The sequence below is a fragment of the Alexandromys fortis genome, unplaced genomic scaffold (genome assembly GCF_014885135.2).
Source record: "Alexandromys fortis isolate MF-2015 unplaced genomic scaffold, M_Fortis_MF-2015_v1.1 scaffold_4, whole genome shotgun sequence".
In the NCBI taxonomy this organism is placed as follows: domain Eukaryota; kingdom Metazoa; phylum Chordata; class Mammalia; order Rodentia; family Cricetidae; genus Alexandromys; species Alexandromys fortis.
In genome coordinates this window covers 15,422,233-15,447,512 of record NW_026067944.1, presented here as the reverse complement: position 1 = coordinate 15,447,512, position 25,280 = coordinate 15,422,233, and the positions used below count along the sequence as shown (strand labels likewise).

Sequence of the window (25,280 nt, the reverse complement as noted above, 5' to 3'; positions counted from 1 at the left end):
TAATCTGAGTCTGACCCCAACAACCAACATGGTGGAAGTACTGGACCAACTCCTCCAAGGCTGTTTACCTCCAAATGTGGTATGCATTTTCTTCTGCTCTCTTTTGATCTCTGTGGGCACTGCATCCACATGTACAAACATATGCAATTATGCATGTATACACATAGAAATACACCCATCAGATACATGTCTCTAATCCCAACACTCAGGAGGCCATGCTCATGGATATCTGTGATTTTAAAACTAGCTTCATCTATTCAGGTTGTCCAGGGCACAAAAGGAGCCCATCTCAAAGACACATTAGTTTAAAAAAAAGAAAAAGAAAGAAAGAAAGAAAGAAAGAAAGAAAGAAAGAAGAAAGAAGAAAGAAAAGAAAACCTGGAAATAGTTTCTTTGAGAACATAAATTTTCATATGGATAGGTATTGAGTACCACTGGAAAATAGTAGACAAATGTCTTCATTTATCGATTTATTTCTCTTCATAGGCACTAAAGCTGATAAAACATACAAACATGGTCACATTAGTTTTCTGAAATGTTTATGAAATTTGATGACAAAATTCTGATTTAAGATGAATTTTGTAATCTGGATACTTTATGAAAGTGGATCTTGTCCACAAATGACAACATGTCTTTTAATGTAATTCAGGTTGGAATTATTGTTGCTCTACATTGTAATATTCTGGAACTAGGGGAAGAACTCAGTAAGACATTGTGTGTTGAGTGTGTGTAAAAGAAGTTCAATACCTAGGGACGTACTGATTCTCTAAGCCTTCTCTAAATTTCTACTTAGTGTATAGTTTTCCCTTTAAATTGGCTAAACTTTGTCCCTGACTAGAATTGCTGTAGTTAGTACTACAAGGTTGCCTTGCAGTGAAATGAATCCTAGCATATCACTGTTTTTATAAAAGACAGAGAACAGAAAATGAGAATGAAAATAGTTTATAAAAACAAATGAGGAAACTTCTGCCTACTGAAAAAAATTGGGAAATCGGGTTGTATTCTTTCCCCCATCCATTCCGTACATTTGGCATCTGTAGATACATCCTGAAACTTATGCTTGCTTGTTGGCAACTGGTGGTCATGTGCTAGCTGACCTAAGATACCAAGACTGGATAACTGCTTTCCAAGTGACTTACTAGTTAATCCGAGCTGCAGAAAAATAGTAACTGTAATTCAGTTATAAATTGACTAATTATATCTAGTAACTTCTTAAAAAATGTTCACATTTACAGAAAGGATTAAAGATAACCAAGCATTATTCATCTAAGACACTTGAATATATGTTGAAATTGCAATGCTTCAAATTAAAACTTTACAATAAAAGAGGGGTATTGCAAGTTTGGAGAGGAGTTATCAAAGAACTACATGAGTAGTAATAGCCCTATAACGCAACGGAAAAACAGAGGCACTGTGATATCTTCACCCTCAAGCATAGGAAGCACCAAAGAGACAAATATTGTAGATGCTTCATTCAAAACATTCACTCCATTCCACCTCATCTTACAAAACACATATTAATCATCTGGATACTGAGTGATGAGAGATTTATTGACACCTTTATTACAGTTTTGGTAATTTTTATAAATGATTCATAAGAAATTATAAAATTGTCTTCAGTATTTGTATCAAAAATCCAGAGGCAATTTCTGAATATTTAATCTCAGCATAGCGATTTGAGTAAAGCATTTTGATGTAGAAGCCAACCCTAAGACTATATGATTTTTCAATGGAAGTAATATTACTCACAATTTTGAGTATTAGATAGTTTTGTTTTACTGCTTCCTTTTTCTGACCTAACCTGATTATGGAACTCAGTGACTCAGGGAACATGGTTGTGTTTCCAGATGGTGACTGTGATATGAAATGAACTCTTTCATGTAATAAAGACATAATAAAGATGGAACACTTCAAACTGAAAAACTCACACTGAATGTGTGAATTGTCTTGTGAAACTGATGCAAGTTTGGAATACTTCTATGACATTGTGACTATCTAACTAAATCTGTTTATACTCCAGAGAATTAGCTGTGATGTTGTTAGTCAAATTCCTCAAGAATAGAATTTAGGAATCAGTGATTTTTTTTCATATTAGTTGGGCAGAAAATGAAAATGGTAGAACAAAGAAAAGAGAAACAAAACATAAGAATTTGGGAGGTTATCAACATATACATTTTGAGAGATTTTTAATATATAGCTTTCTTCTTTTAGGATTCTTACTCTACATATAGAATGTGAGGGAATAAACACATCGGCCTCATCGCTATGGGCTTATGCACAGCAAAGATATTCTATTCATTCATAGATCTCAAAAATTGTATCTATAGCAGGAAAGTTGGGCTATGAATTAGAGTCAAAGCAATCTCACTGGTTAACTGTGTTCTGTCAGATTGGAAATGTTGAGATACCCAGTCTCATAGACTGAACAACTGCTGGGTTCTCAACTTCTCCAGTGTGAGAGAGACTTCCTAGACTACTCCAATCTCATAAAAGCCAAATTAAATATTTATACATTATATATACATATATATGTGTGTGTATGTATATACATATAAACAGTGTTCTTTGAAAATGTTAAATTCATGTTCATTGATCCATTTTCCATCTTAACATTAATTTTGTAATTGAATTTTAAAACTCATTCACCTTAAGGATTGCTATATAAATTACATAGCATCTCTTGCTTCTGAAACATAGCTTCTCAAAACTACAAGCAAAATTAGTACCATCATCTTTTGACCTTTTTATTATAAAAATTTGCTTGCTTAAATAATTGTACACATCTATAGAGTACAATGTGATATTTTGACAGGCAATCAACAGGTACTAATCAATAATGAAATTAGCATATCTAATTCTGTATGTTTAGAAACTCTTTTTTTGTAAGCTGTTGTTTTACCTAGCTGTGGGTTGGTGTTTGGAAAAATTTCAAATCATTATGGTTTCTAAGGAGAAATTATTTATTCACCAAAAGGAAGCTATGTAGGAAAAAAACAAAACAAAAAAAAAGCCAAAAACCAAACCAAACCAACCAAGCAAACAAACAACCAAATAACCCAAAGAAAAACATATAGGCATCCTCCTGAATATTAACCTGCATCAGGCGATGAAAGGAGACAGAGACAGAGACAGAGACCCACATTGGAGCACCAGACTGAAATCTCAAGGTCCAAATCAGAAGCAGAAGGAGAGAGAGCACGAGCAAGGAACTCAGGACCGCGAGGGGTGCACCCACACACTGAGACAATGGGGATGTTCTATTGGGAACTCACCAAGGCCAGCTGGCCTGGGTCTGAAAAAGCCTGGGTTAAAACCGGTCTCGCTGAACATAGCCTCAAGAACAATGGCAATGGGTTTTTGATCCTACTGCACGTATTGGCTTTGTGGGAGCCTAGGCAGTTTGGATGCTCACCTTACTAGACCTGGATGTAGGTGGGTGGTCCTTGGACTTCCCACAGGGCAGAAAACCCTGATTGCTCTTTGGGCTGACGAGGGAGGGGGACTTGATTGGGGGAGGGGGAGGGAAAGGGGAGGCGGTGGTGGGGAAGAGACAAATCTTTAATGAATAAATAAAAATAAATAAATAAAAGAATAGAAATGGAGGACCCTTTAGAAAAAAAAGAAAAAGAAAATGAATAAAAAATATGGCTGCTAAAAAAAAACTCAAAACAAAGTAAACAAACAAGCAAAAAACAAAACAAAACCAGATAATTCTTGCATGAGTTTCAGTGGAAAATAAGCATGCCCTGAAATGTGTTTTATGGGTCCGTTTTGGGTATCAGTATATAATCCTTTCACTATTGGTCTGCTGTTTGAAAAGCTCACATTGGAAAACATCTAAAGGAATAGCTCAGATGAAGAAATGTGTTTTAGAATTCATTCTTTGGCAATTTTCATCAGCTTTCAAGTAGGCTACAAAGATTTTGGAAAAGAATTCTCTGTGGCCTGAGGAATTTACAGCTATCTTTACTCCCTTTCAGGCTGCCGTACTTTGCTCTTCTTGTTCTATTTATCAACAATATAAAGTTTCACAAACAGTTGTCTGTGGCCAATATGTTCTGAATTCCTTGGTGAAAAGATGACATGCTGAAAAAAAGTCTTGCAAAGGGCTGATGAGAGGCAAAATGTGCCATATTTTTTCTTGTGGAAAACAACCTGATATGTGGGAGATTCGAGCTCATTTTTTTGAAACCACAGGCATGCGTTCTAAAGCTTATTTCATGCTGACTTTGCTTGTGCTGTATCAAGTGGCACCTACCATCTTCAATATTACTAAAGCCCTATTTGCATTTACTAGGGTTGAATAGACTCTTCTGGAAAATGCCAGAGAGCAAGATTGCATCCAGGTCACAAAGCAGCAGAAAACTCCACTAATGGCCCAACAGGAACTGATACATTCAGGGCATTCCATTGCCGAGTCTCTTCTAATACATTCTGTTTTGTCAGTGGAGAGATTGATGACTTAAACAAAATTCAGATTAAAATATACTTGTATTTAAGCAGTTTTAAAGTCATTTTAAATTTTTGACTGTTTTAACAATTCATATTCCCAGATAGAAGTGTTCTCTTTTGGAGGAGTGGGACCTCGAGCAATGTCCTCAGATTAGCCCCTTTTCTGGTTGGATGATCTATTTTTTGAATCGTAAAGCTGTCACGGCATAACCTAGAAATCTCTTTAAAGATGCACATTTGGCTGCATGTGCATGTGTTATCCAACAGATGTCTGGATAGTTAGAATCTCTTGAGAGCATTATAATGTGTGGTTTTTGTTACAATAAGTGATCCAAATGTTTTCCCCCTTTGGTCTTGCTTTTCTTAGTTCTGGGAGAAAGTCTGTAGTTTGGAGAGAATTTGCAGAAGAATATATTTCACTTCATTCTTTCTTCTTTTGTTAATTTTCATCCCTATGTTTAAGATGCCTTCATATCTGCTTTTGAAATGAGTTTCCTGAAGTGGTAAACAGTCTATATCCCCTATCATCCCTCAAATCCCAAGATTTTATCACGCAGGAGGTGCTCAGTCACACTGATAGTCAAGCTTAGAACAGGTGTATGCCCGTTATTAGAAAAAGGAAACTGCTTGCTATGGTATAACTTGCATTTGTGACAAGTTCAGTTTTTTAGAGATTGTCTCACATTTGCAGTGGTTTCTGCCAGATTTCCATCCAGGTGGACTCTGCAACAGATGCCAAAGGCAAAGACTAGAGGCCCCTCTACAGCAGAGCTTGTGGTTTGGGAGAAAGGAGGGCTCTATGAGGGTCGATTGACTATTTTGGTTCGTTGTCTGGGCCTGGGAAAACAAGGGCAATGGGAAACACCTGGCAGTAAATGCTTGTCATCCACAGCGTTTGCCTCAGGTGTGCAGGTGTTGCTCTTCCTACCATAGCATAGTAAATTATTGTCTGAGAGCAACTTTGAGTTTGGTGGGTTTTACATTTCTACTCTTCTTTTGAATCTGAACTTAAAGACATTTCGACAAGTTTGGGCAGTTTTTACCTCATTGTTTCCCCACAATACTGTTTCTGTGGAGGGTTTAAGCAGTTTATAAGTGTGCTTCCAGAAAATGTCTCTATAAGTAGAAAAGTCTTTTTTTTTTTTGCCAGTAAGTCCTTTATGTACATACTGAGGTATCATTCATTGTTCATGTGCAAAAATTGTAATTGTGCCTTGATAAATGCTATTGATATGTCATAAGGAATAAATGTAACTTATATCTAGTTCAAGAATGAGTCTTACCTTTTTACAGCTTAAAACATTGTCAATCATTTATGTATTTAAGTGTGAAGTTAAATCATCAAATAGATAAAAATATATAACACATGAGAAAAAGTACTCATATCTAATGCACAAAAATCTTTGAAATCTTTGGAAAGCACAAAATTTGATTAAGAAAAAAGGGTGAGAAAGTCATAATCACACGGTGTCTATATTCATTAATAGTGAAATAAGGCAAATAAAATTAGTCTTGTTGGATCTACAATAATTACTGTAATAATAGTTTAAATATTTTAAAAATGTGTGTTATAATCATCTTGAACACATTTAGGCACCACAATTAAAAATATGCAACTATTACTGTCTATATATGCGGCTTCAGCAATAAAACAAATACATTTTCAAGAAGCTTGCCACTCCTTAAGAATTCATGCAGATAGCAAACATAGTCATGCTTATGTATTTGTATGTGCATTTGTATGTATATCTCAATGTGTATGCAAGTGATGTATGTCTACAGAGGATTGTGACACTGAAGAATAATTACTATGAGGCCTCCCAAAGGAATAGAGTAAAGATATGTATGCAGTTTCCCAAGATAATGCTGCTGCTGCTGCTGCTGCTGTAATCTGCACCACAGTGTAAAGACTGGCGATTGGTGAAGACTGTTTCACAGATCTTAAATATACCTTCAGTGTATTGAGCACAACGGTGGAAGAAACTATTACTTAGACTTTTTACTCTTTAAATCCCTTTGATCATGAGTTTAAAATAAGAATTCTGAGATGGTTGAAGATGAACAGGATTTGTTTTAGAAGCTATAAAAGAAATACGATGATGAGACTTGCTCTGTTTTGCTATCCACCTGAAATCACATTACAATTCCCCAGATGGGTAGCTCCAGCTTGTATTCTCCATCTCTCCTCGAGGTTAATAGTAAGGTGCTATGTTCACATAGATCTTATTTAGAAAGTCTTAACTTATATTTAACCTGATTACCCCAGCCCCAGGCAAACAGATGCAGTTGTATTATCATTTACAGTGTTAATTTTATAAAGTCATAGAAATGCATAGGACTGTCTCTGGAATGTCTCTGTGGTCATTTGTCATTATGTCAACTGGGTGAAAGTTGGGTATTTGGCACAGCATCCAACACAATGTTGCATGTATTTAAGCTTGTAATAAGTATTATTTACTTTTAGCATAGCAGAGCTGGCTGTTTATATTATTTTTAAATGCAGGAACAAGTTGCCAGCTTGTTAATCTAATAGCAAGTATTATTATGTAAATGACTTGTATGTAAACTCCTAATGTCTGTGAAATGAACAGTTTATACTTAAATTCTTTCTTTCTTTTTAATGTCATAAATATGTTTTACCCCCATTCTTGGGTTTGATATCTAATTTCTTTCCTCTTTCCAATAGTATGTTTTCCATTGTATAGTTATTTCTTTGATTTCTAGCAAAAACGACGACAAAAACATAGAAGCATTTTATTTAAAGAGGTGTGGTTGATGGCATTTTCAAATGTCCATGCTTCCTTCGAAGTGGGCTTTGTCCATCTAGTGTGTATGACGGGCAGTCGGAGAGTTCCCAAAACCAAGATCTGCAGCAGTGTAAACTTTTCACTTCATTTTATTATGACTTCTTCCTAACAGTAAGAAAATGAGACCCTATTTAGTCCAGACATTCTTTTAAGTATTTTTTAAATCTTTGTTATTTTCATGCATTGTATTTTGACCTTATTCATTTCCCTCTTTCATCTCCTTCGAGATTCATACCTCATTTAGTACCCCCCAACTTTGGGTTGTCATTTTTAAAATTCGTCCCAGCTCTTGGTCATTCCACCATCACACTCTGAGCTGTATGGTCATCCTCTGCAGTGTGTCAGAACCAACCACCAGAGGACGTACCATTAAAGGAAGTTAACCGCCTTCGGGCAGCAATCAGTTGTCTATAGTTCCTGTGCGAGGGCTGGAAATTTGTGCCTACCTCCACACTCCCTGCTGGATAGCCTAGCTATTCTTTAATTATCTAGGGATCTTGCCATTTCGCCAACTTTAAGTTTGTTTACAGTTGAAAATTTTCAAGTTATTCCTTCATCCTCTACATGGGCTTTAGCTTAGTTCCAGAAAGTTATGCACACATCTACTTAGTCATTTGCAATCTGCCCTTTGTTGTTGCCACATCGTTTCTCTTCTGCCCGATTTCAAACCTTTCCCCCTCCCCCTTTCCTTTATGCATTCTCTATTGTTTATTAAACTTGGCAGCAAGCTCATCTTTGCATTTGTGATCCCTACAAGACGTTCATCCATTTCTTCCACTGGAGGGTGCAGAAGTTCCAGTAGATTTAATAGGATCCCCTCTGAGCCAACTTCTGTGTTCTTCATGGGAGATTTTGGAAGGTTCAGCATATTTTCACAAAATACCTTGGAGTTGAAAAGAAGTTGGGGCAGGGAAGACTTTAGACATTTAATGCTTACATATATACATTCATGCACACACACACACACACACACACACACACACACATAGTTGCTGTTCTGATTTCTTATATCCGTAGTCTTTGCCACACACCAACCTGTGAAACTGTGACCTCTTGAAACTTAGAGTAGTATTTATTTTTCCCAGTTGTGGGGATGTTGGTCCCAGTAACCTACTTGTAAGATTCAGTTGGCGCTGGGACTTGGATGTTGGTGTCCTGTCCAAAGTTTGTGTTGAAATTGTAATTCTTACAGTATTGGTATCAGGTGGGGCCTTTGGAGGAGAGAGTAAGTGACAGATGCTGAGTCCTCAGGAATGGGATCCATTTTCTTCTGAAGGACTTGAGAAAACACACACACACACACACATGCATAGTACATGCATGCACACATGTCCACATTAGGATACAGTGAGATGGAACCTCTAGGAACCAGAAATGAAGCTTTTATCCGACACATACTCTTCTCGTGTCTTGGTCTTAGATCTGATTCTCTAGAATGCTGTTGGTGAACCTCTGCCGTCAATCAGCTGCCCAGTTTGTAGCATTTGTTTTAAGATCCTGAACAGACAGACTGCCAGACTCACAGACGTTGAAATAAAAGCAAACTGCGATGCTCTACTATGACCGTGTTTCTCTTGAGTTCTTAATTGCTCCATTTGTTTGCTTGGGAATGGATATTTTCTTCTTTTCTGTGGTGATCAGGTGGTGTTGGTGTTGGAACTGAAGTGAGAAAATGTGTTTCTGGTTTTTTAGTTTCTTTCAGGCTCTTTTCCTAAGTACATCTCACAATCAAACTCAGATGTCAGTAATGCAATATTTTTGTTTCCAGGTTTACTTCTGATTTGTAATAAACAAGCAAAAAGCCATAAGTCACAAGTTTTCTATTTTTGAAAAGTTCCCACCAGGGAAGTGGATGGGTCTGGACAATTACACTACAAATAAACACAGAAGAATCCATTAGTTGATGTCACATAGCCTATTACACCAAAATGATCTGTAGCATGACGAACTACAATGTAATTCTTATGTGTTAGGGGCAAATGTCAAGTTAATGTAGTTGTTTAAAAGAGCCTCATCTTAGTCTTGATGTCAGTTCAGAAGAATTGGGGCATATGCGGATTTAAAGAGTTCAAAGGGGTATGTAAGAACGGTTGAGCATTTTTGCTTTCTGATATTGTGAGATGCTGTTTACTTGGGGGTTAGGTAGACTATGGCTAGTGTCCTACTGCCATTGCTTGTAACCAATACCGTTCACATGAGGTGCACATAGATCCTGTCACTAAGACTACATACAGTCCCTGATACATGAGAAGACCTCCTTACAAACCTGCTGCAGCCATCACTTCCCCTAGTTTCTGCATTGTTGTGTGACGTTTTACTCTTTACTCTTTTAGTTTTGTGACTTTTGGGAGGGGCACCACCCAGCTCCCAAATAAATCACACATGGAAGTTTACTTTTAGTCATGAATGCCTGGCCTTAGGTTGGCTTGTTTCTTGCCAATTTTTCTTAACTTAAATTATCCCTTTTATCTTAGGCCTTGGGTTTTTTTTTTTTTTTCTCTATTCCTATATACCTTTTCTTTCCTTCTTACTCCATGTCTGGCTATGTAGCTGGGTGGCTGGGTAGTTGGCCTCTGAAGTCTTCCTCCTTTTTTTTTTTTTGTTCCCAGAACTCTCTCCAAGCTTTCTCCTCATATTTATCCTCTCTGCTGGCTCGCACCACCTATTCCTCTCTCCTGACTCACTATTGACCGTTCAGCTCTTTATTAGACCATCATGCGTTTTAGACAGGCACAGTAACATGGTTTCACAGAGTTAAACAAACGCAACATAAACAAAAGTAGCACACCTTAAAATTATATTCCCCAACACTGCATCCTCATTGAGTAAAATACATATTGTTAAAGCATGACTGAGAAGATTGAGTCGTTTCATGTAAAATTCCTAGTCCAAAGCTTGGCATACCCAACTCCTAAGAATGTTAGCTGGCCTTGTTCTCATACTTTTTATTTTCCCTTCTACTAAAACAGTGTATGGACTGGAGAATAAAGCCAAAATGGCATTGCTAACACAAAGAAAGGGAAATCTGGTGACTTTTGACAGCCAGTGAATGTCTCAGAATGTATCAGGACCTAATTCCATATAGATTTGATTGGCATTGGAAGAGCAAAGGAGTCCACATAGGAGCAAGTTTGTAGCAGAGAAGAGCCTCTTCTCACAAGCTTTCGGAAAATTGTGATTTGTGTGTAGACCACACAAGGATCATAACTAACAATTTTCTCTCCATTTTGTTGGCTGAAGACTAAGTGGCTGGTTCTTAAGTGTCCCGAATCCCCACTGTAACTGTTTTTACTAGGAAAATGGTCCCGCATTTATGGTGCAGCATATTAGTAGGGCTTGTGTCACTCTTCTTTGCAAAATTATGCTTATTTTGAAATTTACAGAAAATGATACCTGGAAATTAAAACCAAGATTTGATTTATGTCTTCCCACTAAGAAGAAACTAACTCACCAGGATCTAATAGTTGTTTAATACCTGGGAGTTTATACATGAATTGGCAGATGGATTTAAAAAAAAAAAAACTGTACTCTGGAGTGGCATAGAGACATGGAATCAAACATGGAAGAGATGCATTTATAATGAGAAAATGATTCCTGCTCTTCTGCTTGAGAATTTGAAGTCCGTCTTAAGTAATTCCATACTTGGCTATGATAAAATGCTTGCATGATCTGAAGGAGTCAAATATTTTTGCACATCAAACTAGGGATTGTCTTTATTTTAAAAGAAAAAAAAAGTTAGACCGCTCAATGATTGCAGCAGTATTCATGACTTGCGGTGTTGACATTCTATAGATTGATGCAGTCTTCAGCTCTGGAAATACTATGTCATGTAGAAGATGAGAAGTATTAATAATGAAAAAAATATTTCTGTAGTCAGCAAATTGTCAGTAAAGGTGGCTTAGATTATACAAGTCACCCCAAAGAGACTATGTCAGCTTGCAAATTTTTCTACCCACAACGTTATTTGAAAATGAATAAATCAAATGAGGTTTGTGATACATTCCTGATCTTTTTTTTTCTTCCTCCCTCCCTCTTTCTCTTTTATCATCCTCTTCCTCGTCTTTGTAACGGGAGTAAAATTTGTGCATTAAGTGAAATGCCAGTAATCTTAGAAAATGACAAACCATTCTTTTGAAACCCATGTTGTCTTCAGTCAATACTCAAGTGCTTTTTTTCTGTGTAGACTGTTCCTCGTAATTCTGATGTGCTTCTTGTGTTCCTTTTATTTATTCTGTCACGTTATGTTAAGAATGATGTCTTAATATCTGCATCCAGTGACAGTGTTTATAATGGTATCTTTATATGATAAAAATTCTTTGATAGTTTGAGGGACAAGTAATATTGTTTATAGTAGCAATCAAAATGTAAAACTATCCTGGATCATTGTTTTTTTTTTCAGTTTCTAATATTCAGTCCAAATTGATATCACTTTTAAACGAAGGGCCAGGAAAATAGCCAGAGATCCTGGCACAAATAAAACAATTGTCATTTCTTTCTACCCACATTCACATTTGGAGGCCTCACTTCACATTTTGGTATTTTCTTCTGAATGACCTAAGAAGCTTTAGTCAATATTTACTCTTCCAAATTATTTGCCTCAGATATATAAATACAAGAAGCTGAGAGAGGTGATAGACATGATAACTGACTATAGGAACTGTTTCAACATATATGTACATCAAAATATTTTAACACATACATTCAATATATTCGTATGTGTTTATCAATTATATTTTAAAAAGCAATTAAAAATCCATACAAAATGAAACTTGACGTCCGGTGAGTTTGGAGGGAAATCCCCTGCTAATTGACTGGATCAGAAATTAAATGACTGTAGTAGTCCCAAGACAGATTCACATTTTTCTAAATGTTCTCTTTCATCAACTTCCAATTTTACCTGTCAGTTCAAATTCTGACATTTTCACAAAACTGTTTTATGCTTAATGTAATCTCATTTGCTTGCAGTGATCCTGAGATTTTCCTGAGCCACTCTGAATTCGTGATGAGAAGGATGTTGAAAGAAGTAAATTAGCAAATAGGTTATAGCTTGTATTAGCCACACTAGGGCCTACTAGCTTAGCAATGCTACTAAACTCCATGCTTTAGTCATACTTAACCACTCGCTATATGTCACTTTCATGATGTCCCTCTGAATGAAATACATTTTAAAACACCTGAAAATATTAGTCCACAAGTCTACTTGCACTGGTTCCTGGAATTTTTAACTGAAGGATTGTTCAAATGTTTTTCAAGTTGTTTATGTATGTTTTCTCTTCCATTATCATTTCCTCTTGAAGTTAAGGTACAATTTCTAATTATAATGCACTCCTAATCCAAGAAAATAAAAGGAAGCAAAGAATTTCTGTTGCATTAGCAGCATTGTTCTAGTACTCGTTCTTTTCACATAGTGTACTCCTAGGCCTTTTTAGAGAACAGGTTGTCCTTAAGTCATTTCTCATGATTGCCAGGGGTTCACATTCTGTACTCAGTTTATTGCAGGTCAGGAACATTTATGAATGCTTCCTGTGTATGCTTGTTCTTCATTATTTTCCGTTCTCATCATTTTTAGGTCTTCAGCATCAGGACAAGAGCAAAGAATCAGCGTGGTACTGAATCATGGTATTAGCAAGTGATATTGCAACCTGAATCCAAGGGCCACTGGGAAAAGATGCCATTGAGATTTCCTATCCAGCAATGGGACACAGGAAAAAGTGGATGGAGAAGAGAACGTAGAAGGCCATTGTCTTTAGATTTGAACTGTTCCTGGAGAAAAGAGTGGGTCCTAATCATTGAAGAGAAGCATTTTGTCTGTTTTCCCTCATCTGAGCCTTTGTCAGCTGTGCAACGTCTCGTTTTACTCGCCTTTTCCAGAACCTGCGTTAGTTTTTGTTTGTTTTCTCTTTATTTTTTTTTTCTGTTTGAACCAGCCACCTTGTCAGAAGATGAGCCAACAGATGAAATGCTCATTCCTTCAGGAAAACCGTTTTGTAGTTTTCTCTTCTATTTTTGTAGAAATACAGAAACTTTGGTTTAGCATGGAGGGGATATTTTTGAGGGATGTAATTTTTTTAAATATTGTAACAATTGTTGAGTTCTGTTTAAAGAACTTGCTCTCAGAAAAGCACTGGTCAAAACGTGTTGAAGTGCAGCTCTTTAAAGTGTCGGGGATACTCTGTGTCTGTGCTTCCTAGGGTACCTCAAGGGTTTCAGCCTTTCTCAGCAGTGGCACTATTATAGACAAACTAGTGCAGCATTGAGTTTATACTGAATCTCAGTGAAGATTTAATTCCATTATAGCTCCCTTAGTTTGCAGTTATATAGTGCAGTTTGAAAAGGCAGTTTCTTTTAAAGGGCCACAGATTATAGCAGATCTTATTACTTTTATTTCTCCCAAAGAGTTCTTGGAGGTTGACTAACAAGATAGTTTAACTTAATGAACAAAAAGTCATCTCTCTATAGTCCATTGAATCTTTATAATTGGGAAAAGAGCTTATGCACATCTTTGTTCAATACGGGAAAAACAATGCATTTAGCCATGATACCTGTGGATAGCAGTGACTATCTTTCCTAATTTCTAACCATTCATTTATGGCAGTTTTGGAAGTCATACTTTGAAGGAATTTATTTCCTGTAGTGAATTCAAATGAGTAGCTTCAGGAAAGGAGGGAGGCACGTGACAAAGCACTGACTGTTCCTCTCCATTGTAAACTGACAAGTAATGTATTCTATATGTAATGATTTAATTGAAGCATGTTGCAAGATTTTAATTTTCTTTTGAGTGCAATTAGTTTTGAAAAATTGCAGAAAAATCAGAGCAGCAATGAATTTAATTTTATACTTTAATTAATCACAGAAACTGAGTTAAAAATTGAAAGTTTGAGAAATGAAACTCACATGGGCCACACATAAAGAAAAGTGAAGTGTTGGGATTATTAACCTAGAGAGAAGATTAAGCCAAGATTACGATTATGAAGGTAGCGGTGACTGGCAAATCAAAGACACAGTCACTTGTTTTTTTCAGTTGCTCCCAGCCAATGGTTATATAGGCACTGAGTGTGGTACAGATATTTGAATTTGATAATTTTCTCATCTCTCTCAACCCACACAAAACAGAATGTTGAGAAACGTGCTACTTTCTGTTTTTAATTGTGTACATCGTGGGTGTGAATACTTTACACATTAACGACACAAGTGGTTCAGCAGAATCCTCACAACTCCTTTCCTAACATTTTCCGTGGCTTTATCATATGCATTAGTTTCTCCCCCTTCTTGTATTTGCATTATAATCCCATGTCATTGCTTGTATCTACAGACTCCACCATTTCTTCATCTTGGTTTTCTTTAAAACAGTCTTCACATCCCCCCACCCTCCATGGAGTCTAGACTTATAGTAGCTTCCACTTGCTGATACATAATTTAAATATCCAGACAGTGGCTTCATTAAATTCTGTTCTTTTTTGTCTGGACATTGATAAAAAGAAAAAAGATTTTATCTGCACAGACATGTGGACCACAGAGTTGAATGAATCTGTCAAATTCATTTTGGCTTGAGTCCTCCTGTGTTTTGAGACCCAAGCTCTCAGCAACACGCAGGTGAGAGATTCATTGGCTATTGTCTCATCTTGTCTTGGAACATACTGACTTACATTGCAGCCTCTTAGAGTGGTGCCACACTTGAACTCAATGAGCTTCTTTCATTGGATTTTCCTAGTTAAGGTGGGGTTAAGAGGGCCAACTCTTTGCTTCTTTCTTTATCATCAAATTGGATGGAAAGAGAAAGCAGACAGTTTAGTGATTTTTGCTCTTATCTTCTCTGAACTGTGGGCCAAACATTATTTGTCTCAAGGTTTAATGAAAGTGGAAAATCTGAATCTTCTACATGCAGCAAAGACGTGTGCTCTCCCTCCATTAAAGAACAGGCATGGGTATGAGCGGCACACTGTCACCAAAGATATACATCAAAATCTAGTGAAAGGAGAGGAAACAACATGTCTCAGTATATCACTCAATGTTTTGACGTTACTCTAACAACCAGAAATAGTAAAGGGAGTTATAACATAGCCAAATAAATAATCTGAATTCATTCGCATGTAAAGTGCTATTATACTCTGAATATGGATTTTTCACTTCAAAGTATGGCTGCTTTGTTGAAAGGTGGGTACCAGCTGCCCCTCTGACTTCATTAAACCCACTCTACCTTTGACTATTTTACAACTTAATTTTCTTTCAGTCTATCTGAAAACCTGTAAACATGACACTGGAAAACTTTATTATTCTATATATAATCTATTACTCCATTAATGGACTCTCCAATCCAAAAAACATCATAATGTTGTCTATATGGATCCACACAGGATATATGATCTTTCTTTGTGACTTTGTAAAGGGCCTCTAAAGTTTAGAGTCTAAAATTTTTATGAACAAAGAAAGATAATTTTTTAATTTTTCCAACTCTTCTCATATCTACTTCTTTTTAAGATTTGCATTATGTTACCTCCACAAAATAGTAACATTGCCCAAAAATGTATAGAGTAAGAATTAGTGAATTGCAAAAATATTGAAGAATACATTTCCTGAATTTATATGATTAAAAATGTTCTATAGGATGCCTATATGAGTTCCTTGTTTATTTTACAAACAGTATTTGTCCATTTCTAAGCTTACAGAAAATGGGAAAGGAAGGAGTTTTAAGCTCACTGTGTGGCTGAAGGTTGTAACTGTAATTTCACGTGACAAAGACTGTATTGTTAGAAATTGCATTCTGTCCCTTATGAAAAGCAGCCTATGTGAAATAGCATTTGCTGAATTAGCCGATGGGAGCGGCAGTAAGTGATGGACAAGACAAGGACACATGCTCCTGTTTCGACTGAGAGGAGAGTAGGGGAGAAGGACGAGTTAATGTAAACTTCCTTTTCACCAAATTGTTACTTAGCAATGGCTTATTGTGTGATTTGGAATGTCATTTATTTACCTCATGATAAAACTGGGATAATGCTACCTAATGAGGAAGGCTGCAAAAGTTTGAAAACATACAGATATGCCTGACTTATAGTATAGTTCAAGTAACTGACAGCCTCCACAAATGAGCATCAGTTCAATAAGTTGGCTTTTAAGTTGAAGTCTTAAATATCCCTTTCTTTTTTCTTCCTGTTGCATATTCATTCTTCAGCAGTCAAGTAAACCAGTGGCTGCTTTTCTCTAAGGAGTCATGGCGAAGAGAATCTTTTTCTCTTCTTACTTACAGGAGAAAAATAATTTCTGAGTTCTTAATTAACTCTGAATTTTTAATACGGTGTTTAAGAAGGAAAGTTAATTAAGCATTTAGCGGTATGTGGGATGAGTCTGAGTCATAGTCATTCACAACTCCATACATTGCTGTCTCTGAAATGAGGACAGTGCCTTTTTGCCTTCAAGCTGCCCGACTTGTATTTGTCAGATATACATTGTGTTTCCGTAGCACTTGATTAAGAATGTTTCCTTTCAATTATTCTCCCCCCCACTCCTTGTTTTTACTTTCCTTGGAGGGAAAGTTGCACAATATGGTGGAAAAAAATTCCTCTCATGGAAAGGGGGGGAGCACCCCTTTTACGATCTCAGTCAGCGGATTTACTCTATTCGAGGGGGAAAAAATGAACCAACATTATTGGAAGCAGATGTTGACACTGTGTCAGTTATTGAGGATGGGAAGAGTTGACTCAGTCGTTGCAGTTACAAAGAGGTATTGACGGCAGTCAGGGACCCTGTGATGGATCACCTTCCCATCTGTGAGAGGACAGCAGAAGCTTCACGGAACCAAATATGAAGTCACTCTGTGATTTTAACGTGCAAGAGACACCAAAGATTAAGCCAGTTTGGTGTCTTTTTTTTTTTTTTCTAAACTCCTCCCTTCAGAATGCATAATGGACATCTTTCAGGTAATGTTAAGGCTAGAGAGACAAGATAAAACCGAATCTCTTTAAAAATCTACAGTTTGAAGCATCCTTTCAATCCACCATTACAAGGCAAAAACTTTGATTAAAATAATTTTAGAAAGAATAGGCTATTTGTGTCAGCAACTAGTTGAACACACATATACAAGCCATGAAAGAAGGATGACTTTGGTGTTTGGGGGATGAAGGGAGTCAGCAAGGGAACCTTGGTTTCAAATAGCTTTCCAGTGCTAATCGCCATGGTCACATGGTCCGAGAACTAGGTCACAGATCCAACTTGTAGAATATTGCATAGTAGCTTTACTCTTAGTGCTTTCTGGGAATTCTTAAACTGTAAAATTAGTCATAGTTAGATGTCTTAACTTTTAAATTTTTGCTATGAGCTTTTATTTGCTTGAAACATTTTTGTGATGTGAAGTGATTAATCAAGGAAATACTCTTGAAGTTTTGACCAGTTTATATTGATCCAGTGATATTTTCTAAGTCCGCCTTTTAAACCACAGGGAATTCTAATAGACTTAAATGTAATCTACCAATTCTGTTATGTTGTGAAAGACAACAGGGGCATCTCCTCTTCTGGAAAGGGGCACACCATCACCAAGAAGTTTCTTTTAGAATTGTTTCTGACTACTAAATTTTAGACTAAGATTAGTTCCTTTTGAATATAAAATTCCTTAATGAGGTTTTCTTCTTTTTTGGCCTAAGATGTGAACTTTTCTCTTTATACTGATAGAAGTAGATTTATTTTGTTGTTGTTCTGTGCTGTGGCTAGAGCCAAAGGTACTGATTTTTACACACTTGGTTTAATGTGTAGGAGATGTATACTTGTGGACATTCTATTTGATTTATGAACACTATTCCATATAGGTACTTTTCAAAATGTACAACATAGGGTAATGTTCATGTGAGTTCTTTGTATCATTTAAGAATGCATATATTTAAAGGGAAACATGGATTCCTTTTGTTTTTATCATGTATACCTAGGTAAGGTGAAATACTTTTGTAAAGAAAAAGATACACAATATGATAAACTTTATATTTATCACTTGATATGTAGACTGAAAACTGATAATAGAACTCATATCTTACAGCATTGGCAAACAGTGAGATTCCAGGTTTGTTCTGAGAGAAATCACGCCACCTTGATTTCACATTTCCAGAAAGGAAAGCCAAGCAATCTTGGCTATGCTGTTGTTGTTGTTAACTAATGAATAATGTATAATTCTTAAGACTTTTGACTTTATTATTGTAAAACCATATGATTTTTTGCTGTTATTCTTTAAATGCAGGACTCCTATCTGTGTCACTGATATAAAATCATGGAAGACTTTGTAAGAAAAATGGATGACATTTTCTTTAATTTGCTTAATAAATAATTTAATGTGACTTTAATGATTGAGTCTGCACTTCCGGTAAATAAACCTGTTTCCTCTGTGTTTTCAAAACATGTAGATACTATTCAAAAATTTCATCTTAGATTTTATAAACTATGAGGTTACCTTCCAGTGCCATGACATTTATTTGTTACAGTTTGGAGTGGATTACGAAACACATGTTTATAATGGAAGAGCAAGTAAAATGAATTAATGACATAACATCAGGAGTCTTGAGAAGTTTTTCAGTATGATGCTTCTAAGGTATTTGTTTGACCCTTTGGGAAACATGTTTCCACATTTGTCAGCATAGAACTTTCTGTAAGCAATAACAGAGGACAAGTCAACAACAACGACAACAACAGCAAAACTCTTCTACAGTTGACTGAGATGGAAGAAGTGGCCCTGGAGAAGAAGTTTCTAAGAGTTTGTATTGTGAAGAAAGTTATTCATGCTCATTGCATAGACCCTCTTTTTTTCTTATCAATTGTTTTTTTTTTAATATGGAAATGCACATTTGGAAAGCAATCAATATCCTCCAGCAATGCAGGTCAAATCATTTGGCATAGTTAGACTAGGGTAGTATAAGAGCGACTTATGGCTGCTCAAAAAACATAACTAAAAATAATAATGACTTAAGACAACACAAACAGATTGTTTTACAGTTCTGCACCTGTTGGGCTTCTAATCTAGTACAGGTTTTGTCTTGGGCTACAAAGCACAGACTGCAGCCTGTTCCCATACTTTGAGAGAACATCTGTACATCTGCTTTCTGTATCCACAGTCCTTCTGCCCTGGGCCGTTCTTCCTTACTCAAAACCGGTCCCCCTCACCTGGTGCTACTCGCCCACATTCTCTTCTACCTCCTCCTTGCAAGGTAAGGTCCCCTTGTGGTTACAAATTAATTCTACTGGTAGAATTCAGGAGAGTGTTTGTTATTTCATATCCCCTATGTCTGCATGAGATAAATGTTCTCAAATTTGGGAGAAAGAATGTAAACACATCTTATTCTACCACAATTATTATTGTCTTCAGTGGGTTTTTTTTAAATCAGTTTGCAACCAAGGAGAACTTACTACTTCACTGGAAATTAACAGAGCATAATCTTGGCTTCAGTGTTTGTGTGAGATACTGTCTTCCTTTTAGATAATAGGATATCAAGAGACATTTCTGCTGTTTCTTCAAATGTTTCATGAAGTTTTGGGGACATATTGTGGAGTTGCTGAATCCAAGAGGTCAACACTAGAGCTCAAAGGAGTGGAAAACAGTCCTAGAGTGAGTGTAGTTTCTTACTGAAGTGTTTTCTCTGAGAATAACCAATAACGATTTAGTTATTTTGCTTAGGGGTGGGTCTTAGGCCCATCCTGTGATGTGCCAATTCCCCAAGCATATCACTTGACTAAATAGTGACGGATAACCACATTGACATGGTGAAGTCTTAACACTTCTGTCTAGATAAAATCATTCCATCTGCTATCAGTTAAGCAGTGGAAAACTATTTCAGAAAAGCAAGCATGTTTTGATAGTTTTAATGAGCAAACTAGAAATCCACACTTTGGAATCTGTCTGATCAATAAATGAGCTGCAAGTCTGTTGGAAACAACAGTCAAACACTAGTGCTCTACTTTCATACCAAGTTTGGCTGTGGCTGAATGAAGAACACCAGCATTGATTCTTGCCTTGCCCTTGTAGGAGCCGCTATTTACAGAGAGCCAAATATAGCAACAGAGGATTTACTATGTTGCCAAAAAATACAAAATCTGTTCCCCTTTAAGCATGATACTTTATCCTTTTCTTGTGTATCTTACTAAAAGCAAAATACAGCTTTAAACTGCTCGATTTCTTCTGTTGAAAGTTCCCTAGCCTTTTTCGAATGAGTTATGTGATTATGTGTGGTTTTGTGGTGTTTTACATTTCCAAAAGAAATCAGTTACATGAGAAGTCCATGTAGTGCTGGGTTTTCTTACAAAAACCAAAACACTTTTAATGATGGATGTGGTAATGAATTTGACCGTAGTAATCACCATTTGATGTGTGCATCCAACTATCCTGTATGCATTGAATATATATAATTTTTACTTTGTCAATTAGTAAAGTTGGATAAAAGAACTTATCCATCAAAGATAAAGATAATAGCAATTAAGATACTTCAATTTTGACAGTTTAGGAAAACCTAGAATTATGCAATAATGTTAATATATATTTTGTTTTGTACAGAATTTTAATCGGAAAAAATAATTAGTTTCAACTAATTATTTTCTCCATTTCTTTGGTCTTCTATGTCATTCCATTTCTAAGTATGAGGTGATCAGTAGAGTAAATCAGATCTCTTTACAATGTGGCTGATGACAGTGACCCTCTATCTTACATGCTCCTACATGCACACACACACATAGAAGTGTATACAAGTGTGTGAGTGTGCCTGTGTATGTGTGCGTGCGTGTGCATGTGTGATTTTGAACACAGCTGTGTAAACTTCTCTAAACAAATAGCTTTCTACAATGACAGATTTACCAGACATCTCAGTGGGGGATTTTAAACAAACACAAGCCTGTTTGGAAATACTTGGTGTGTGTAAATATGCAAAGTATGTTGAGTAGTGCAGCCGTGTTCAACAGCTGCAGGGTGTACTCCCTCATCCTTAGGAAGAATATTTTGGTGGTAATGGCATTCATTTTCCCATCCTGGCTTTGCCCTTCCCCCATGAATCTTCTGACAGCACAAACCTAACACCCTCTCCTGCTTACATGCTAATTCCAAGAGGATCATTTCCCTGGATTCCCACTGGGAAAGGTGGGTGGTGCCTTGAAGGAATGTTTTTGAGTTTAGCGATGTTGTAAGGGCTGCACTTTGGAGAACTTGCTTGGACTTGCTTTGACACCAACCTCACACAGAACCCAGACACTCCGCAGGCCAGATTCCATTAAGGCTTGTCACAGCACGGAGTGGGTGAGAAAGTCCTGTTGTGAGTGGCCTTCCGGCAGTGATGGTCCAAACTTTCGATCACAGAATAGCCATTTTAAGTGTGTCATCACCTTCTGTAACATCAGACATTAAACTGACTGTGAAAGTAAACATGTGCCTGTCTCTGAGAACCAGAAGAGCAGGGGGCGGGGTGGGGGTGGGGGAACCTCGGAGGAGCTGTAAAATGTGAGTCTGTTATTAAAGCATTTTGTTGAAAGATGGTGGAGGAAAGGGCTACGACTTTGAAGAGGGACAGTTAGACCCTAGAAACAGAGCCCACGGCAGTATGCTTCTATCACAACACTGTATTTCCTCAGTTTAGATGTCATGGAAAATCGATGGAAAGAAAACTAAGTAGTTTGAGGGGGAAATTACTGAGAAATACAAAGAGAAGAGAACTAAAAAAATAAGATAACCCCAAGCTTGTCTATAATAATGAGTACCTCTTGAAACTAAGGAATCGTCACAAATAGCGCTATGAAGATTGATATTGAATTTTAATGAAATAAAATGGAGATTTGGATTTAGACAATGTTGCTTATTTAGAAGCTGTATATTCTTTGTTAGTTTTCTTAGCTGCTAATGCAGTTAACTGGAAAATGAAGATATTAGGGGTCACTATTTGAAGAATTATAAAGTTTAAAAAAGAAAAAAAGTCCATGGTTCAGTGTGCTGCTTTCTCTCTTTCCTGAACTGGGCTTCTGTCTTATGGAAATCTTCAGTTAAGTCGTTGCCAAGAGCATTCAAGTGCAAGTGACAAAGCCAGGGCTCAACCTAGATGAACCTCCAGAGCACCATGCTGCTTCCCTTGGTTTCTTCTAACATCACATTTGAATGTCTTTGCTGTCAGAGACATATAAAAAAAAAAAAAAAGGCAAGTTAGGATGTATTAATAGAAGGGGCTAAAACACAACCAGGAACACGATGCTTTGCGAGAACGGGAAATCTGACTTTTCTGAGCCACTTAGATTTCTAATAGACTTTGGGATTGCAGAACATTCTAATTTGGGGATGCAGAACCAAATCCTTCAACATTCTGGTTTGAAAGTTTACGGCTGTTTTTCTTACAGGATCAACCTCAAATATTATTAAAAAGCAATGGGTTAGAAGAAATACAACTTATTTTTGTTGAAGTTTTATTTTTTTATTTGGAGCTGCCAATCTTTGATCTCTTTAATTGATGAATAAAATCTCGTCAATTAAATATAACAAAATTGGGGCTAGAGAGATGGCCTAGCAGTTAGAAGCATTTACTGCTCTGCAGAGGAAGGATTTCCTCCTTGACATTGGTATGGTAGCTCACAACTGTGATTCTAGTTCCAGGGATCCAACACCGACTTCCATCTTCCCCTGGAACCAGACAAGCACACATATACACAGACAAATCACTCATACAACAAAGTTGTCTTTTAAAAATTCATTTTTATTCTGATTTTTATATTAAAGAAAATACTTTTGAAGAACTCTCTTTTCTCACACTGTGAATACACACTACAGTAAGATGATGTACTAAAACAAAGAATTAAGAAGTATACAGTCATCTGATCCCAGTTTGTCAAAGGCATAGAGGGTGTGAAATAACTTGGTTTCAGTAGGGTCTTTTACTTGCTAATTGCTTGCTGTGGGAAAAGGTGCACTTTCTCATCATTCAGAATGAAAAGTCAACACCTATATTACAGACTGAATATGTGAATTTAATATGACAATGCATAAAATTGGCTCAGCAGTGGACTTATTATGAAGCATAGGCTTTGTTAGGCATACCCAGATGGGGACTTTACAAAGCCCCATTGAGTCCTCAACAGCACTGCCCAAAGCCTGTTCCCCGGTTCCCATTTTAAGCAATGAAATTGAAGAGTAGAGATCTTAAATAACTTGTGTAACACAGAGTTAGCACTGGGTAATTCCGCAGGCTAAATCATTTCTATGCTCCTCGCTTCTCCATTATATCATGCTGTCTCTCCATTTGCCAAGCTAAATCTGGATACTTTCCATTTGTCCTCAAGTGTCCTCAGAAGCTGTTCATATACTGGGATGTAGATTATTGTATTAGATGTGGATCTAGTTGGAAAATGGCCAACTATTGCCTCAACTCTAAAGCTACACATAGTTACTAAAGTGACATTTCTTTAGCACCATCCTTCCTATGTCATAAAGTTGATGAAGTCCTCTACTTTTTCAAAATATATGGTAAAACGTGTCAGAGAAAAGAGAATGAAAACATGCTAAAGTGTACAGAGGATAAGGTAAATACAATATTCTTAAATGGAGATAGGCTAAAGGTATGCAGATAATATTTTTAAAAAATGTGTAATGAATATAACATGGATATTCATTCATCCCAAGGCCTGGAAGGTACTTGGTGAAACAAAGAGTCATGAAGCCTTGCCCTTGATAGATCACAGTGAATATGCCCTTAGCCAAGCCACTTGAACACAATCCTCCTGTGAAAAAGCAATCTGTGACCTCATTTTCGAAGCACATATACTGCAATATGAATGATACAAGAGAGATTAGCATGACTCCAGTGCAAGAATAACACACCAGTACCTGAAGTATTGAATGTTTGTAGGAATAAGGCAGAGAGTGACAGAGCAAGACAACCAAAATTCTCTTCAGGACCTGGTGAGCTTCAGCAGAGTTGGACCCCCACTCCCCTCCCAGAACCAATATACACACACAAGAATTCCCATTTTAGAAGCATCAGTTTGTGGCTTTACATCTTTAAGTTTCCTATCTGTTGTGGTATATTCAGCTGAAATTTTGCATAAGATAACCTAATTGCATTGTGAATAAAATTTTTAGGGGTTCACTTGGAAGGAAGGAGACAGAAGAAGAAGCTAAAATGTTTGTTTTTTTTTTAAATTTACATAGACAAGTAAAAGACTTTTAAAATGATACTGGATAAAGAATTTGAGGGCAAATATCTTAAAGCTAAGCAGAGTGAGGCATGAGTTTTCTTCTGCATGAAATGTCCTGTTTTGTTTTGGATGTAAAACATGCTATAAGGTGTTTGTGACTACGCGTGACTATGAGCAAGAACAGTTACAGCAAGCTTCAAGTAATAATGTCTTTTGACACTGAAATGGTGCAGAGAGAATGAGCCCTAGGTTATCTGAAGAGAAGTTTCTGACCTAGTTGTTTTGCTAATGACCTGTGCACCTCTTGAAAAAGTTACCAAATGTCCTTGCTGCGTTTCCTCATCCTCATCTAACTGGGAGAGTCAAAGTATACCATCTAAGTTTCATCCCCATTGAGAGTTCAATGATCACATGTCTATTCTCTTTAGATATACAACCAAAGCCTAGTTAGACCCCAGATTTTTTCCTGGAGCAAGAATAGTTTGGAAAGAATAGTCTAATTGGAATAAAAAAAATTGATAACTTCTTTACATGCTAATGGGAGTCCAGGCTACAACAGTTCAATAATGACATTGTACAGAGTGGAACAAAGAAAAATTCCAAAGAATCTCTGCAACAAATGCCATTGGTATTTATGTAATCTGAAAAGGGAAAAAATGAGAAGTAAGAGAGACATGATTCCCTTAGGGATTTGACATCCTGGAATTTGTATTTTTAACACAGTTTATCCTGCAAGGAGCCAATATTCAAACCTGTGTGTAATTTAGAAGTTTTTCTCATCCCATGTGTCCCACATGCTGTTTTGAATTACTGAGGATGGAAAATAGAAATGGGGGGGGGGAATAAAAACCTTTTACAGCATTCCTATTACTAATTATGTACAGCATAGTAGAC

The 25,280-nt window shown here is 36.7% G+C and overlaps 1 protein-coding gene and 1 non-coding gene across 4 annotated transcripts in view; both read left to right on the top strand.

The window, feature by feature from the left end:
• Window positions 1-18,580, top strand: part of Vgll3 (vestigial like family member 3) — a 46,648-nt gene extending 28,068 nt beyond the window's left edge. For all 3 annotated transcript variants that reach the window (XM_050148733.1, XM_050148732.1, XM_050148731.1), the window contains exon 4: window positions 12,829-18,580. In XM_050148733.1, coding sequence (XP_050004690.1) covers window positions 12,829-12,872 — 44 coding nt within the window. In that variant the 3' untranslated portion in view covers window positions 12,873-18,580. The remainder of the gene's footprint in view (window positions 1-12,828) is intronic.
• A 5,406-nt stretch (window positions 18,581-23,986) lies between these two features.
• Window positions 23,987-24,095, top strand: LOC126505886 (U6 spliceosomal RNA). Its single transcript, XR_007592997.1, has one exon. It is a non-coding gene; the product is annotated as a U6 spliceosomal RNA (small nuclear RNA).
• The last annotated feature ends 1,185 nt before the right edge of the window (window positions 24,096-25,280 follow it).